We start from the raw sequence: 15,590 nt of genomic DNA, 5'->3' as shown, positions 1-15,590 counted from the left end.
GAGTACGACCCTAGTCTAGCCCACGCGTTGCTTTGCTCATGACAGCTTGGCAATATCCTCAGCCTGTCACCACATTATCGGCAATGTCTTGCAGAAGTGGATGCCTCAATGGAAGGAAGTGGCTCGCGTCGAGGCTCGGCATCCATTGTGCCATGAGCCGGTCTCCTCATCTGGCCCCCGCACTCGCCCGATCGACCAAAACGCAACGGTCGGTTCCTGGCTAAATGCAAATGACGTCGCTAATGCGATGTTGAGCCGCCATGGCAGCGTTGGCAAAAGCGTGGCGTGCTTCATCAAATCAAGAAGTTTTCGTCCTACAAAGAGGTCGTCATTGCCGGCGGCGAAGTTTGGAAGGTTGAAGCAGTACCTTCGGCAAAATGGTCAACATCACCAACGTGGATTTGTTGCGCTTGGCAACTAGCTTCGATTACGCCTACAGTCTCGAAGCCATCGCCAATGCTTCGACAGAGCAGGTGTCGTTCATTTCGTACGATCCGTCGTTCGAGACAGAAGTCCTGGGCAACAACGTGAGCCAAAAGCTCGTCGCCGACTTACCTTGGGACGCCTTCCACGAGGCTGGAATCTACAACCAGAACACTGGCAAAATCTACGCCACAAGCAACTGGGCCGGCGACTTCGACAACCCGATCAACGTAACCGTCATCGACATCAGCAACAACGACGCCATCTCGTCCATCCGCTACCCAAACCTCGCCGAGCCCAACGGCGGAACTGCTTTCTACCCTGTTGGCACCGCACCGAATAGTAATGAAGGACAACAGATTGTCTTCTGCGATGAGGGCGATTTGCAACGAGGCCCATCCCAGTTGGTTCTGGTCGATCCCGCGAAGAATACTAGCAAGGTCATCCTGAACAATTTTTTGGGGCGGAATCTTTCCTCGATCAATGATATTGTGCAGCATCCGAGGACTGGTGATCTGTAAGTCTTCATATTGCCTTAGAGTAGACGTGAGAGCTAACGTAGCCATTGTAGCTGGTTTACGGACGCGAGATATGCTTACTGGTAAGTATTTTGAAGGCTGTCTTTCGTCCACCTGAGGACTGATCACTCTATTTAGGCAGTACTTCGCCCCGGAACCAAGTATCCGACCACAAGTCTACCGCTTCGAGCCAAACACCGGTGTCGTCCAGGCTGTAGCCGATTACTTCATCGCACCCAACGGCATCGAACTCTCATACGACTGGAAGTACATCTACGTTACTGACACAGGCGTGCACACCTTTCCCGGCAAGGACAACTACACGGCACCGGCGACAATCTACCGCTACGAGATCACGAAAGATGGCAAGCGATTGAAGGACCGCCAGGTCTTCGCTTACAGCGATAGAGGCTTCCCCGACGGCATCCACAGCGATACTCTGGGGAATGTTTATTCCGCCACTTCTGATGGTGTTCATGTGTAAGCCCATCTCATCTCCACTTAAGTTATCACAGCTAAATGATGCGTTAGATGGAACCCCGAAGGTGTCCTCATCGGCAAATTCGCCGTCGGTGGCAATGGCTCCAACAACTTCGCCTTCGTGCCGGGCGGCATCTACATCTTCAATGCGTACAAGTTGTGGAAGGTCAATATCAAGGCTGAAGGCAGGACTGTCCGACGGGATTTTGGCTTGTGATGATGAAACACACGGCAGAAGATATCGAGCTTCTCTGTGCATACTTAATAGGTACTATACATCGGGGCGCTGACTCGACCAAGTTCGAAAGGCGTGGCGATGTCCTCAGGGATACGTCGTCCCGTTGACGAATGTTGTGTTCGTGTATTCGCCCGCCAGCTGCTCCAAATATCAGCAATGCCCCTTTCACCACATCCCCATAGAAGCTTTCTCTCAAGACTTACATGCCAAACATCAATCCTCAACGTAAACGCCGTATCATTCCCAGCGACACGATTCACCACTCCAACAGCTACCACAAAACAAAACCCTAAATCAACCCCTCTCCCCAGACGATTCAAGAACAAGAACTCACCAACAACATTATTCAACCAATACCACCGCTTATCCCCCGTCTCAATCACCACCCTCAAATGCAGTCCGCCCGCAGGGACCCCACTCCCACTCGTCCTCAACCACAAATTCGCCCCATCCTCCGTCACAAGATTATACCTCGTGTCCGCGGTGAAAACTCCCGTCTGCGGATCCGTCGAACCCCAGTCCGCTCCCAGGTTCAGAATCTTTCCATTCAGTCCATTGGGACCCGTGAAGTTCCCGCCGACGATGGGGATGGCTTTGCGGATGCCGGAGGGGCCTTGGGTTTCGTAGAGGGATTGGAGGCAGTTGACGTGGGCGGTGTAGAGGTGTTGTAGGGCTGGTGGGGTGGGTGTGGAGATGGAGATGGGGCGGAGAGGAGGGATTGGGAGGTTGAGAAGGGGAGGAGGGGAAGGAGGGAGGCGAGGGTTGGGAGGAGGAGCATAGTTGTTATTGTGAGGGGTTTAGACAATAATGGCGGGAAGGGCATATGGGTGGGTTGGAGATTTAGATGGTTGTTTATGAGGTATGCTGGTGAGACGTTGGTGTACACTACTTCGTCTTTACCTAGGTCGATAGTGCTCGGTAGGGAATTTCGGTATTGTACCTTGCATTCTCGACAAGGTTCTCCGTAATGGTGGCCGGTTGATGTCGTTACTACGCGGCCTTTGGAGTGGCGCGGTGAAGAGTGGACGTAGCAACTGCCGGTGCTCTCTCCTTCAATTGCCGGTTCAGACGAACATATCCACCTATCGTCCCTTCTGCAGCTGTGCAATCATTCTATCAATCTCCAGCATGCCATTACCAGTCGCTTTCGTCCTCAACTCTTCCAGTGCTGCGCGGTCCTTCGCTTTTAGAGCTTCTTCGCCTGCTTTGATCACCATCCCACACTTCACCCACATCTCAATCCGCTCGGGAGGGGTGAGATTGGTGCATTTAGGGATGAACACAGATGCGACCTTGGGATTCCCAGCTCCCAGAATCTCGTTGAAGAAAGGCTATAGTCAACATTAGCATGTGCATATCTGATACGAGGCTGATTTCGATAACTTACCTCCCACCCGATGGGGCTCCTCCTTCCCTTCGATATCTCTTCCAATTCTTTCCAGTCTCTCCTACTCACGAATGCCCGTAGTCTGATCCACCAGTACGTCTTCTCGCTGACTTTGAACTCGCTCTGTACTTTCTGAGACCGCTTCATATTACCGTTCTTAATCAGCTTGCTCAGCGTCTCGTTCACAGAAAGTCCTACGTATCGATCGTTGAGCTCCTTCTCGAAGACCTCCTGGAAACGCAACAGCCTCTGTGCATCGTCGATTGCGGCGACTTGATGCGCATACTCCTTGCTGTCACGCAGCAGCTTCGCGGCCATCTTGAGCTTGTCGGTGGCAGGCCCAATGTCGCTTGAATCGAGGGCTTCTGATATGAGGAGGTTGGCTCCATCAAGTCTTCTGTCGTCCTGGTAGTAAAGGTCTTTGAGAAGTTCCTGATCCTGATCCTTGGCTGAAGACTCGACGATGGCTGTTGCGATCGGCCGGCTGTTGATCGTCCTGAAAAAGCTGGACAAGGGCATGTTCTTCTTCATATTTAGCAAGACGTAAAACACCAGATCCGTGTCACCGCTTTCGATAGCCTTGTCGAGCGCGATTGACTCTTCTCCATTACTCATTAGCAAAGGTACTTGCTTTCCCGCCCGTGGCTCATGCTCCAGCAGCTTCGTAGCGAGTGTATCTCTGCCATCGTCGTAGGCCGCACGGGCGACCTCCTCGAAAGATATGCCTCGCTTGCCATTGAGCTTTCGAATGATTTCTTCGCAGATGTTGTCTTGGTCAGCGTCCGAGCTTCGCACCTTTTGTCGTGCCCAATGGACGTAGATCCGGTCGACCGGTAGGTGCAAATACTCGGATATCTTCAACGCTAGAAGATACTCTTGCCGGTTCACCAGTCGTTGTATGAGCCTCTCAGGCGTTAGTTGAAAGTACTGATCGTAGGATAACGGCAGGCCGATCTCGAAGAAGCGAACAGCATTCAGGACTCGCAGAGCTTCGGTCATCTCCACGAAATCGTCGCTGCTGTACAAATCCAGCACTGACTTGCCGAATGAAGCCGCTTTGAGCAATTGCTTCTGCCAATGGATGCTGTATTCTTGCCCAGCGGCTCGAACACATCCGTCCACAGCTTCGTCAAGTTTTGATCGAATGAGTTGGATATTGTCGTCCGCTTTGGGCGACTTGTTTTCCAGCTGATCGATCGCATCTAGGAGTACTGCAGATGGTGTCTCAGAACCGATGCGAAAGACCTCCTCGACAGACTCTGGCACCTTCTGGAGGAACTCGCACTTATCGTTCGTAAGCACTCGAATGCCATCGATATCCGGAAGAAGATGCAGAAACGAGGCGTAGTCGTCGAATCTTTCAAAAGCTCCGTTCGGTCCCACGAGGTGGAGTTCATCTTCCCACGCCAACACAACAGCATTGTTTCCGCACCATTGGAGGTCCTTGGGAGGAGTCTTCACCTTGGATTGATACTCGCTCAGTGGGTCTTGAAAATCGCTGCTGATGACCCAGACCTTGCCATCATCGGTATATAAGGCAATGAACTTGCCGTTCGGCGAAACACAAAGGTGTCGGAAAGGTCCCGCTTCGAGGCCGCGATCTTCGCACTCGACAGCATCCACAACGTAGACACTACTGTCGATAGCCAGTAGCACCTCAACTGCCCGCGAGGATGTGTGTTCTGGAGCAATGACTGCCCACGAAGCCACCTCCCCCGGAGGCGCAGATGCAAGAAGCTGCGGTCGCGGTTCATCATATCGTGTGACTGCCACCACACTGTTGTTGCCCAGAAGCGCCACGAATCCATTCGACCAAAACCTGCAGTCTTTCACCCCATGCTCTTCAGCGCCATGCCCGAGCGTGAATGGAGTAGAGTCGCCCTGTAGATCCGTGTACATGCGCACCGTGCCATCTTCGGTCACGAGCAGTAGCCTCTCATCTTCTGACCAGCCTATGCATTTTACATTGCCTCTATCCCAGGAGATCTGCCGGAGGAGCTTGCCGGCGCAACTGTAGATGTCTATCGTCGACTTGGCCGCTTGAGTGCCGCGGTAGGAGTAGATCTTGCTGTCATCTCGTCGCAGGGCTACACCGAATCAGTATCTGCGATATAAAACTCTTGGTAGTCGGTGCTCACCTACAGCACCACTGTAGGGAGCGCCAGTGACGGTGTAGTTCTCAAGTTCCAAATCCGGGTCGAAGACGGAGTCGTACAGCTGGATGCGTCGGTAGAACTTGTCACCGATTTTCTCCCAATTGGTGGTAGGCTTCGGCATTGTGGTGTATCTGCCCTCTCATGGCGTGGGAGTCATGGTATGTGGAAGGTCAGTATTGTTGTCGCCTTGAAGCTTCCAGTTGTGCCTGTGAGATGGTGGTGGCTCGTGCAGCGGAGCTGCTTCCTGGCCAACATCACGTCGCGAACAACGTCACTCCTCCCCTTCACCTCAGATGTCAATCAAATCAAAGAGGATGCCTTGAAAGAAGACTCAAGCGAAGAAAAGGTCATGTCTGATCACCAGATCCAGAGATTATAGGACAAGACGTCCTCGACCAGAACAAGCGCCAGACAAAATGGACCCAGCATTGCAAGATCGCCTCCAGGACCTGGGAGACCTGGAGCTGGCACTTCTCCTCTCCATGGTCGCTGAAGAACACTGTATTTTCTCTACAGATCCAGCCATATCCGGCAGTCTCCATCGCGAGTTGGAGCTTACGTGCATGGAGACATTTGGCACTCAGCCTGTCCTCATCGAATGCTCTCCTGAGATCACAGTGGATGAGTTCAACGAGGCCCTACTGGTCGAGGCAGATGAAGACTCGGACGAAATGGCTGATCGTGGCGAGACGATGCCGAGGGTCAGAGTCTCGATCAATTTCACCTCTGTCAAGGACCAGGAACCCGGACGACTTGGGAGCATCGGTAACAATAAGTTGGACGAACGACGAATTGCGGATGTCATCATAGCCACCGGACTTGATACTGCAGACGAAAGTGTTCAGGTCCAAGCCTTCGAGTTGCTTCGCTCAAAGCGTATATTCACCAGGTCTGCGATGCACGTGGCACCCAAGGATCTTCTCTTCATTGTTGTACTTTCGAGCCCCGATGCCCGTCTCTTTCGCCATCTCAACGATATATTCTGTCTGTCACACTTGCACGGTGAAGGAGATGGATTTCCACACCTTGAGGGTTCATCAGAAAAGCCTGCGATGCCGAGCTTCAGTCCAGAGGATATCAGCTATCTACGAACACTGACCAGCAAGATCTTCATCACGGCTGAGATGGCTCAGTTTGTCCACAACATTGTCGTCTTCATGCGAAACAGCCGATATATCAAGGGAGGAGTAACAGCTACGGCCACGCGGCAACTGCGTCTTCTCAGCCGGGCTTTGGCGCCAGTTCATGGACTTGACTATGTTCCGCCCTCATTGGTGGCATTGGCTGCACGCAAGATCTATCCGCATCGACTGGTCCTGGCTACGGCAGAGAACGAGAAGAGTCTCGTGTGGGGAAGCGATCCAGAAGCCGTTCGAGAGCTACTTGACGGCCTGACCATTGAAGACGCTATCGAAGACGTTCTTGCGAGTATTGAAGCACCTCTATGAGCGTCCTCGATACTAAAAGTCGGCCAAGCAATATGGAACAGTAACGGCATTGTCACAAGAGTTGACTATTCAGCCCCACTGCCACTTCTGGTAGATTGCGAGAAGTCTATCCATTAGGCTACAGACTTGACCGGCATTTCAGTACGAATACGGACGATTTTACTGCTCTCTTTAGAGGGGCTGAGCTTGAATGAGCTTGATTTGCAGACTCCATGTCCAGCTCGACGAGCTATCTACATGTGGAAGGCAGTATGCGAACGCCGACGATGACTACAGAAAATATCTTCCAGTCGTCTGTATTCAGTTCAGTTTGTCCGCAAAGAGCCGAACGCCCCTGGAGGTACCCTTGGCACAGCCATTATATCAGCAGAAACGACAGCTCTCGAACTCCACACCATATCTTTTAGTGGATCGACCGATAGTGGCATGCCCCGCTATACTGCAACACTTCGAAGACATTTACGACTGCGTTTCCGACAATGGCCAAAGGAGACGATGCGGCCAAAGCTTTCACTGAGAAGCAATTCGACTATCTTGTCATCGGTGGAGGCACGGCTGGCCTTGTGGTGGCGGCGCGATTGAGCGAAAGGCAGGACTTGAACGTTGGCGTACTCGAAGCTGGACATGCCATTCCAGATGATACACCTGCAGTCAGTGTGCCAGGACGATGGGGTGAAGGGATAGGCACAGGGTACGACTGGCAATTCGAAACAACTTCGCAAAAACAGCTTGGTGGTCGAAAGCTAGCATGGCCTCGTGGGAAAGCACTCGGAGGCTCGGCGGCGCTGAACTTCATGATATGGAACCGACCTAGTCGCGATGACCTGGATGCGTGGGAACGGCTCGGATGCAAGGGTTGGGGATGGAACGACATGCTGTGAGCCTTAACGTTTTGGACTCTACTCGACTGCATGGCCAGGAAGCTGATTTACATACCAGGCACTATTACAAGAAGAGTGAGATGTTCGTAGAACCTAATGACAAGGCTAAGCTAGAACATACCATCCACTACGATCGTGAAGCACATGGCACGAGCGGCCCAGTCACAGTCTCGTTCAATAAGGAGCATTCGGTTCCCCATCAATACTGGCACAAGACACTCGAAAACCTTGGTGTTGCAACAAACAAAATGCACATGTCAGGCTCGAACACTGGCGCATGGACGAGCATGGTGGCAGTCAATCCTCAAACCGCAACTCGCGAGTACTCTGCCACTTCGTACTACAAGCCGGTGAGGGATCGTAAAAATTTGACGGTCTTGACTGGTGCTATAGTGCGTGATGTTGTGCTCGAGAAGTCTGAGGGAGAATGGATCGCCCAGGGCGTGCGTTTCGAGCACGACGGGTCAGAGTATATTGCCCATGCCTCGAAAGAAGTGGTATTGTCCGCTGGCAGTATCAAGTCGCCACAAATCCTTGAGCTGTCTGGTATAGGAAACCCTGCGATATTGGAGAAAGCGGGGGCCCAGACGAAGGTGGTGAATAAGAATGTGGGCGAGAATCTACAGGATCATCTGAGTCGGTCTCCTCTTCTCCTGTGTTGTTCTCAGCCGATGTACTAATCCGTTGTGAATGCAGTGACTGCAACAATCTACGACATAGATCCGTCCGTCCCTACCCTCGACGACCTTCGCGTTGACCCCAAGCTTGCTGCTGCTGCAGACGAAGAATACAAGACTCGCCTCACAGGCCCCAGGACCTTGCTCTCCTGTTCGATGGCATACATCCCGCTGTCGACCTTGGTGCCAGAAGCAGGCATCTCTACTCTGACTTCGCATCTGTCAACTCCGACGGACCTCCTCTCAAAAGCTATCGCTAGTCGGCTTGAACCTTCTGCCAACGGCGGCCATGTTGAGTACATCTTCGACGTGGGCAATTGGAACCCTTTCACGCCGGTCCAGCCGGGCAAGAAATACGCCACTCTGCTGCAAATCCTCCAATACCCTTTCTCGCGCGGCAGCATTCATATCAACCCGGCAGCACCGCATGAAGCTCCGATAATCGATCCTCGATACTACGAAGACGAGGGCCAAATCGACCGTGAAGTCCAACTCCACGCCGCTGAGTTCGGTCAGAAAATTCTCGAGGCTGAACCGCTCAAGTCCTTCGTCAAAGAACGAGTCTGGCCTCCTAAGGGCGTGAACAATCGAGAATGGAACGAGTGGATCGTAGGAAATACTACAACGGATTGGCATCCCGTCGCGACGTGTGCCATGGGTGGAAAGGAGGGGAAGGAAGGGGGGGGGGGGGGGGTCGTCGACGAGAGGCTGAGGGTGTATGGGGTGAAAGGATTGAGGGTCGTGGATGCGAGCATTATGCCATTGCAGATATCGGCGCATCTGCAGGCCACGGTGTATGCCATCGGCGAGAAAGGGGCTGATGTGATATTGGAGGACGCGGGTGCTTGAATTTAGCTTTGCACGGGGGAGCGCAAGTGAATGTTCGCTTTCGTCTCGTTTCGCCAGGTGACGGAACCTAGTACTGTTATTCGTCGCCTTCTCAACAACTCTACAGCCTTGACGACTGTCAATCACATGCAAAGTACTTTCGCAGCTGACCGCCAGAAAGGAGAGAGTTTATGATATCCCACGCGGCCGTTGCCCTCGTGCCGAAATAGACTTTCACGTCGCCATCACAGTGACGTCAATCACGTGCGACCGGGACTCAAAGACGAGCGGGATTAAATGGCAGGCGGCGCCAACAGACGCATCCTCAAGGTACGCCGCAGCATGTGACCTTGCTATGCGCTATTATTCGATCACCGAGAAAACAACATGAACGGCTGACTTGATTGATATTGATTGACAGAGGGGCGCTGCGTACGCGCCCGAGTGCCTGTCGGACATGGCGCCCGCCAGGAAGAAGAGCAAGTTGGCCAACGACAACGAGCCTGATGAGCCTCGCCAATCGGACGTCCCTGCTGCACAGGAGGACGACGCGCCTGATACGTCGACAGTACAACCGCCGGAAGGAACGCCTTCTTCGCCGACGAGACCGAACAATCACAATCGCGGCAGCTGGTACTCGGCGTCGTCGTGGAAGAGTAAAGCCGGTCCGGTTGCACAGGTTGCGAGGGAGAGTATACAGGTCGATCGAGGCGTTAGTTCTGAGTCTTCGTCCTTGGTGAACAACCACGAAAACGATGCGAAGAGGAGGTCGAGTCAGAGCGTGAGCAAGAGTGTAAGGGGGAGCAGTCGGAAGAGTATACCCTTGATCGCGGAGCCTACGAGGGTGCATGCGACGAGCGATGTCAGCCAGCCGCCGAAGCAACAGCAGAAGAAACCTGTTGAGTCGAGTGAGAAGGTGAAAGAATCGGCAGGGCCTGAGGAGAGGAAAGAGGTGGAGGACGTGCCTTTGCCGCCTGAACCTACAGCGATGGGGGAGGGAGAGGGAAAGGATGATGCTGCTAGTATCAGGCCGGCGTCTGGAACGTGGTTTGGCTGGTGGTCGAGACCTGATGGGTATGGCAGTGATGGGGAGAAGGCCAAGAGCAGTGTGAAGGTCAATCTAGACGTGGCTGCAGAGGAGGCAAGTGGTACACCACTTCCTAGGTCACCGAATGAAGGACAGTTGGAAGTGCCGAAAGATGGCACGGAAGCTGGACAGAACGCCGCGAATGGTGCTGAAGACCCATCTGCGCAATTAAGGCCGGAGATGAGCATGAATACTGGTTCTACGAGATCATGGTTTGGGTTGTGGAGCAGTACACAGAATCAGCAGGCAGAGCAAGAGGGTCAACAGATTAAAGACAATGAGGAAGTGCAGCAGACGGAACAACTACCAGTCTCTGACACCAAAGCCACCGCGGAGCCAGCCGAGACCGCGAAGGATATGAAGACAGCAGATCCGTCAAAGGCAAATGATAATACTGAAGTGGAAAGACCAAAGTCGTCAGGCTGGGCTTTCTGGTCAAAAGAAACACCTAAAGAGGCGGGGCCTCAGCAAGATGGCACGCAGAAAGACGTGGGGGAGATAGCAGTTGCAGACACGCCTTCTCAGAGCCATCCTGAGGCTGCGCAGTTCAACACCGAGCCCGACCAGCGGAAACAAGCCAAGCCAGAGCTCAAACGTAACAGCTCACTCCTGAGGCCTAAGCGTGGGCGACCAGAGAAGCCGAAGGACTTGTCAGGAGAGACAACGGCCGCAGCCACACCTGTAGGCTCTGAGTTACCGACTCCATCAGCTTCCCAATTCCAGACACCAGCAGAGACACCAGAAGCCTCACCAGCACCAGCGCAGAGAGGCAAGAAACCATTGCAAGCACGGCCCAATCTCATCCTTCCCAAGTTCCGCGAGGTGTATCCTCCTGCACCGAATCCTGGATATCTCGAGCGATTAGCCCAGTACTTTGCGCAGACATTGCACATACCTGGATATGCGGCTCTGCCACCACCTCAGCACCCCTTCATCACGAAATACCCACCCAAAGTAAAGAAGGCTATCGCTATAGGTGTGCATGGATTCTTCCCGGCGCAGCTCTTCCAGCGCGTCCTTGGTCAACCCACTGGGACGTCGATACGGTTCGCGAACTATGCCGCTGCGTCTATCAAGCAGTGGTGTCAAGATCATCAGCCTGATGTGAAGGACGTAGAAGTCGAGAAGGTTGCACTTGAGGGAGAAGGCATCATTGCAGACCGGGTGAACACGCTTTGGAAGCTACTCCTGAACTGGCTGTCTCATCTTCGTCAGGCGGACTTCATCCTTGTCGCGTGTCACAGTCAGGGCGTGCCGGTGGCTATCATGCTAGTGGCAAAGCTCATCCAGCTTGGTGCGTTGTCGCCTCATGTTCGCATTGGCGTATGTGCGATGGCTGGAATCAATCTCGGGCCTTTCCTTGAATACAAGAGTCGGCTATTCGGTGGCTCTGCATTGGAGCTGTTCGACTTTTGTGACAGCAAGTCCAAGGTGTCCGTCGCTTATGCAGAGTCGTTGGATATATGCTTGCGGCAAGGTGTACGAGTGACCTTCTGCGGAAGCATCGACGATCAGCTCGTGAGCTTGGAGTCGAGTCTACATGCTCCCCTCACGCACCCATACGTGAACCGAATCGTGTTCATCGACGGCCGCTTGCATACCTCCAACTTCCTCTCGCACTTGATCGTGTTCGCCGTAAAGCTGAGAAACCTCTGCGTCAGCGATCACGGCCTGTTGAGGGAAATATCCGCCCCCGTCGCTGGCAGTTTAGTCGGCGGCGAAGGACACAGCAGAGTCTACGACGATCCAGCCGTCTACCAAACTGCCGTCGAATTTGCCCTCGAGAGCACAGAAATCTCTCCAGCGTTATACATCCCACCCACGAACGCCGACGAAAAGCGCAAATCCATGGAAGCTGCAACCCAGCGTCGAGCATCACTTGGTGGTTTCCCAACTAACATGAACGCCGCGAACCACATGCGTCGCGGATCTCTCTCCTCGCTCAGCCTCGCACCTCCCGGCATCGGACCTTCGATCGCCGCCTATGAAGCACCCGGTGCAATGGGCGTGGACAAGAATCCTTTCGTCCTACCCTGGGCGGTCCGAGGAATGCTAGAAGAAGACATCGTCCGACGAGATGCGAAGATGCAGGAGGAGGTGAAGGAGCTGGTAAAGGAATTCGAGAGCTGGAGGCCGAATAGTAAGGTGTTGAAAGACGTTCGGTGGAGGTTGGAGGGGGTCAGGAGTATGCTGTAGAGGAAGGAGGTGGGTTTTAATGACGGAGTTTTGGGATGGTGTTGGCGCTGGCAGTTTTTGATTTGATGCGATGTGAATGTTAGCGAGCGAGCGCTTGAATGGAGCGGTTATATAAGAGTTACAGAGATACCAGATAGATTTTGAGATGAGATGAAATGAGGAATATTTATGAATAATGGCCGCCCTTCTTCGCCGTGGGTCCTCCTGTATCCAACACCTCCCCCCGCTTGAGGCTCTTACCGATTGGACCAGGTCGGCTTCTGGGAGATGTGGTTGGTTTGAGGAGATGGAGTTGGGGGTGGGATTTATGTTGAGGGGATGAGTGGGAGGGGGATGGGGTGGAGGGGAGGTGAGGAGATAAGGGGAGGCAAGGGGAGGATGTGGGTAGCACGTGAATTGTGGAGACTGTGAGAGGTTGAGTGAAGGAAGTTGGTTGGAATTGAGCTGTACCGACGGCATGGATTTCGAAGACTTGCCCATTAATTCATCATCACCATCAATACAAACGATCGAACCCTTCCCATCCCATCATCCAACGACAGCATGTCCCCCTTCTCAACAAATATACAAACTCTCCAAAATCCCCGCATCCATCATCCTCCTCGCCTGCGAAGTCATCTCCCCAAACGGCCGCTCCAAACACCCAAACAACCCCATCAACTCCCGATGCAACTCCGCATCCATATACCCACCCTTCCAAATCTGCGTCGCCCATCGCCAGAGAACATCGTCCCTGAAAGCGGCGTCGTCGCAGAAATACGCGATAGTGCCAATAGCGTGTGACGGTATCGACGGAATATGTAGGACGTCTACCAAGTCCGAGACCGGGCCCGCGATCCCGGCCAACGTCGTCGCCACGTCGTGCGGAGCGATGTAGACCATATACGGCGTGAGAGGATTCCCGAGAGCAGCGACATCCTGATCGAAGACCTCGCCTCCCAGCCCGTGCTCCACGACACTCTCGAACATCTCCGCGATCTGCTTCGTCATGTTCCCATCACGCCGGAAGTGGACTTCGGTGTCTCTTTCCAGAAGGTCCAGAAACAGGGGCAGGCTCCTGAACGGCGCGGAGACGAGCCCGCGGTATTCGGAGTGGTGGTTGTAGATGTGGACGTCCATCAGGCGGCGCACGACGCACGCGGCGAACTCGAGGATGAAGTCTTCGGGGTGTTCGTCGGTGGCGTCGGCGTGGGCCATGACGAAGAGCTGGGCGTTGAACTGCTGGACGCGGGCGGAGGTCGAGATGCCGCGTCGGCGCGTCTAGCGGCGGAGGGCGGGGAGGAAGTCGAAGCAGTCGTTTTTGTAGTCGACGGCGTCTTTGATTTCGCGCGCGAGGCGGGCGCATTCTCGTTTGCGGATTGTGCGCGCCAGGGTGGTGGTGTTGATGTCGACGAAGGCGCAGAGGTCGCGGGAGATCAGTCTTGCTTGTTGGATCTCGGCGGCTGTGAGAGACTCGAAGATTACGAGCTTGAGCTCGGCGGGCAGGTCGATTAAAGCGCCTGCCATCGTGGAGCGAGTAAGTGTGCGAGGCCGGTCGATGTGCGTAGCGATATCGTGTCAATGGTCCAGCGTAATCGCGTAGCGAGCTAGTGATATGTATGGCAAACGCGTATCCTGCTGGCAAAAGCGATCCTGAGATACTCATATCGTAGGGCCCGAAAATATGGTTATGTGCTGCTCAGGTGCTCAGGGGAGAGATTGAGAATTTGGGAGGAGGCTGAGGTTCCACAAGGAAAGCAGTGCCCATACACGTAGCTTCTGCTGTTGATTCGAGGGCAGTGGAAAGCGCGGTGGATTGACCATGGCACTTTCGTCTCTACACACCACGAGCAATAATAAATGGGAGGCAGGAAGGTGGCTCTGAACATGTGTCAACCCTTTTAACCCTCATCGTGCCATTCAAGCGATTTTTCTTTCAACGTTCTTCGCTACCCTCCCTACGGCCTCGGCTTACTACTCATCGGCAAAGGCGGCGGCGGAGGCGGCTGCTCATCATTAAAGCCAGAAGGACCAGAGTTTTGCAGGCCAGCAGGGTGCAAAGCAGCCTTCTTCGGCGGAGGCGGCGGAGGAGCTTTCTTCTGCGCTGCAGCAGCTGCCGGTCCATTTGCTGGGGACGTCGGACTCGCAGGCGAAGGAGCATTATTCGAAGCGGCGCCAGTGTTCATCCTCGCGAAACGCTGCTGGAGCTCGTTCAGTTGTCCGGCTGGAGGGCCTCGTGTCGCGGGTGATTCTGGTTGGGAGTTGTTGTTGTTTCCTCCTATCCCGAACCCAGGGATTGAAACGCCTGCTTGTCCTAATCTAGTCGCTGCTCCTTGATTTATGGCTGCTGGGTCTTGATTCTGCTGTACAGGCGGATCTCTCAAAGCCTCATTATACGCCGGCGGCGGGGCAGGCGTGTACTCATCTGGATACTCATTCTGCCTCGGCGGTAACGAAGGAGGCGGAGCAGCAGCCTGTCTAGGCGGTTGTCTCGGCGGCAGCGCAGGAGACGAAGTCCTATTGACCGGACTCGCAACACCCGCAGGACTCGCTGCCTCCCCTCTCCTTACCGGAGGCTTTGGAAGATGATCCGTCCTCAGCCCTGATGTATCCGTCCTATACGGCCCAGCTTTCTCTTCTTGTACCTGCTCCTCTTGCATCTGCCTCTCTCGCTCTTCTCTTTCCCGCTTCTGCTGCGCATATCCACTCTGCACCGCCGACGCTCCCCATCCCCCGCTAGGTCCACTCGATGCAGTCCCCGTCCTACTCGCACTCCCACCACTAAGCCCGGTCCCCGTCCGACTCACACCATCTGCCCCGTAATACGCCGAATGCTTCGGCGGCGGTCCGAACGAATCCGGATCTTGCAAGCTGGCGAGGGGTCGGGATGTGTGATTCTTCTGCTCTTCGTAGGGGTCTTTCTTGGTGCCGGTCACTTTTCCTTTGAGGTCCGACTTCCAGGTGTCGCGGTGGATGCCTATGCCTCTACTCTCACCGCCACTGCTGCTGTTTCCTCTGACTTTATTGTCTGCTGAGTGCCAGCCGCCCTTGGCGATGCCTTTCATCTTATCCATTGTTGCGGGATAGGTGGGGTTTGGAGTGGGTCCGAATGGAAGATTATTGTATCCCGCCGATGTCGAAGGCGTGTAGTTCAAGATCCTCGTGGTAGTTCTCCAGTGGACGGAGAATGATCTCAAAGTAGGTCGGCTCCAGTCGTGTATATCGAGGAGTTGGGTAAGATGTTGCTTGCAAATGCATCGCGTGAGCATCATGTCTGCGCCAGCAAAGATGA

General features: G+C 54.0%; 7 protein-coding genes across 7 annotated transcripts; 5 read left to right on the top strand and 2 right to left on the bottom strand.

The window, feature by feature from the left end:
* Positions 1 to 377: 377 nt before the first annotated feature.
* Positions 378 to 1,638, top strand: M409DRAFT_28143 (uncharacterized protein; the record flags this gene model as incomplete). Its single annotated transcript, XM_033808898.1, has 4 exons — positions 378 to 940; positions 995 to 1,024; positions 1,080 to 1,421; positions 1,473 to 1,638. The coding sequence occupies 4 exons, from the start codon at positions 378 to 380 to the stop codon at positions 1,636 to 1,638; spliced, it is 1,101 nt and encodes a 366-aa protein (XP_033662299.1).
* Positions 1,639 to 2,741: 1,103 nt separating this feature from the next.
* M409DRAFT_69767 (uncharacterized protein) lies at positions 2,742 to 5,323 on the bottom strand (the record flags this gene model as incomplete). Its single annotated transcript, XM_033818430.1, has 3 exons — positions 2,742 to 2,990; positions 3,047 to 5,133; positions 5,185 to 5,323. 3 exons carry the CDS (start codon positions 5,321 to 5,323, stop codon positions 2,742 to 2,744), a joined length of 2,475 nt encoding a protein of 824 aa, XP_033662298.1.
* Positions 5,324 to 5,618: 295 nt separating this feature from the next.
* On the top strand, positions 5,619 to 6,650 carry M409DRAFT_28141 (uncharacterized protein; the record flags this gene model as incomplete). Its single annotated transcript, XM_033808897.1, has 1 exon — positions 5,619 to 6,650. One exon carries the CDS (start codon positions 5,619 to 5,621, stop codon positions 6,648 to 6,650), a length of 1,032 nt encoding a protein of 343 aa, XP_033662297.1.
* A 479-nt stretch (positions 6,651 to 7,129) lies between these two features.
* Positions 7,130 to 9,057, top strand: M409DRAFT_69765 (GMC oxidoreductase; the record flags this gene model as incomplete). Its single annotated transcript, XM_033818429.1, has 3 exons — positions 7,130 to 7,527; positions 7,590 to 8,167; positions 8,228 to 9,057. 3 exons carry the CDS (start codon positions 7,130 to 7,132, stop codon positions 9,055 to 9,057), a joined length of 1,806 nt encoding a protein of 601 aa, XP_033662296.1.
* Positions 9,058 to 9,493: 436 nt separating this feature from the next.
* Positions 9,494 to 12,319, top strand: M409DRAFT_69764 (uncharacterized protein; the record flags this gene model as incomplete). Its single annotated transcript, XM_033818428.1, has 1 exon — positions 9,494 to 12,319. The coding sequence occupies one exon, from the start codon at positions 9,494 to 9,496 to the stop codon at positions 12,317 to 12,319; it is 2,826 nt and encodes a 941-aa protein (XP_033662295.1).
* A 457-nt stretch (positions 12,320 to 12,776) lies between these two features.
* Positions 12,777 to 13,813, top strand: M409DRAFT_59114 (uncharacterized protein; the record flags this gene model as incomplete). Its single annotated transcript, XM_033814101.1, has 2 exons — positions 12,777 to 13,085; positions 13,124 to 13,813. The coding sequence occupies 2 exons, from the start codon at positions 12,777 to 12,779 to the stop codon at positions 13,811 to 13,813; spliced, it is 999 nt and encodes a 332-aa protein (XP_033662294.1).
* A 443-nt stretch (positions 13,814 to 14,256) lies between these two features.
* M409DRAFT_69763 (uncharacterized protein) lies at positions 14,257 to 15,372 on the bottom strand (the record flags this gene model as incomplete). The annotated part of the gene is made up of 1 exon (XM_033818427.1): positions 14,257 to 15,372. The coding sequence occupies one exon, from the start codon at positions 15,370 to 15,372 to the stop codon at positions 14,257 to 14,259; it is 1,116 nt and encodes a 371-aa protein (XP_033662293.1).
* Between the last annotated feature and the right edge of the window lie 218 nt (positions 15,373 to 15,590).

Source organism: Zasmidium cellare (genome assembly GCF_010093935.1).
Source record: "Zasmidium cellare ATCC 36951 unplaced genomic scaffold M409scaffold_41, whole genome shotgun sequence".
NCBI lineage: Eukaryota > Fungi > Ascomycota > Dothideomycetes > Mycosphaerellales > Mycosphaerellaceae > Zasmidium > Zasmidium cellare.
The sequence above is the reverse complement of the archived record's forward strand: the minus strand, read 5'-3'. Positions and strand labels throughout refer to the sequence as shown.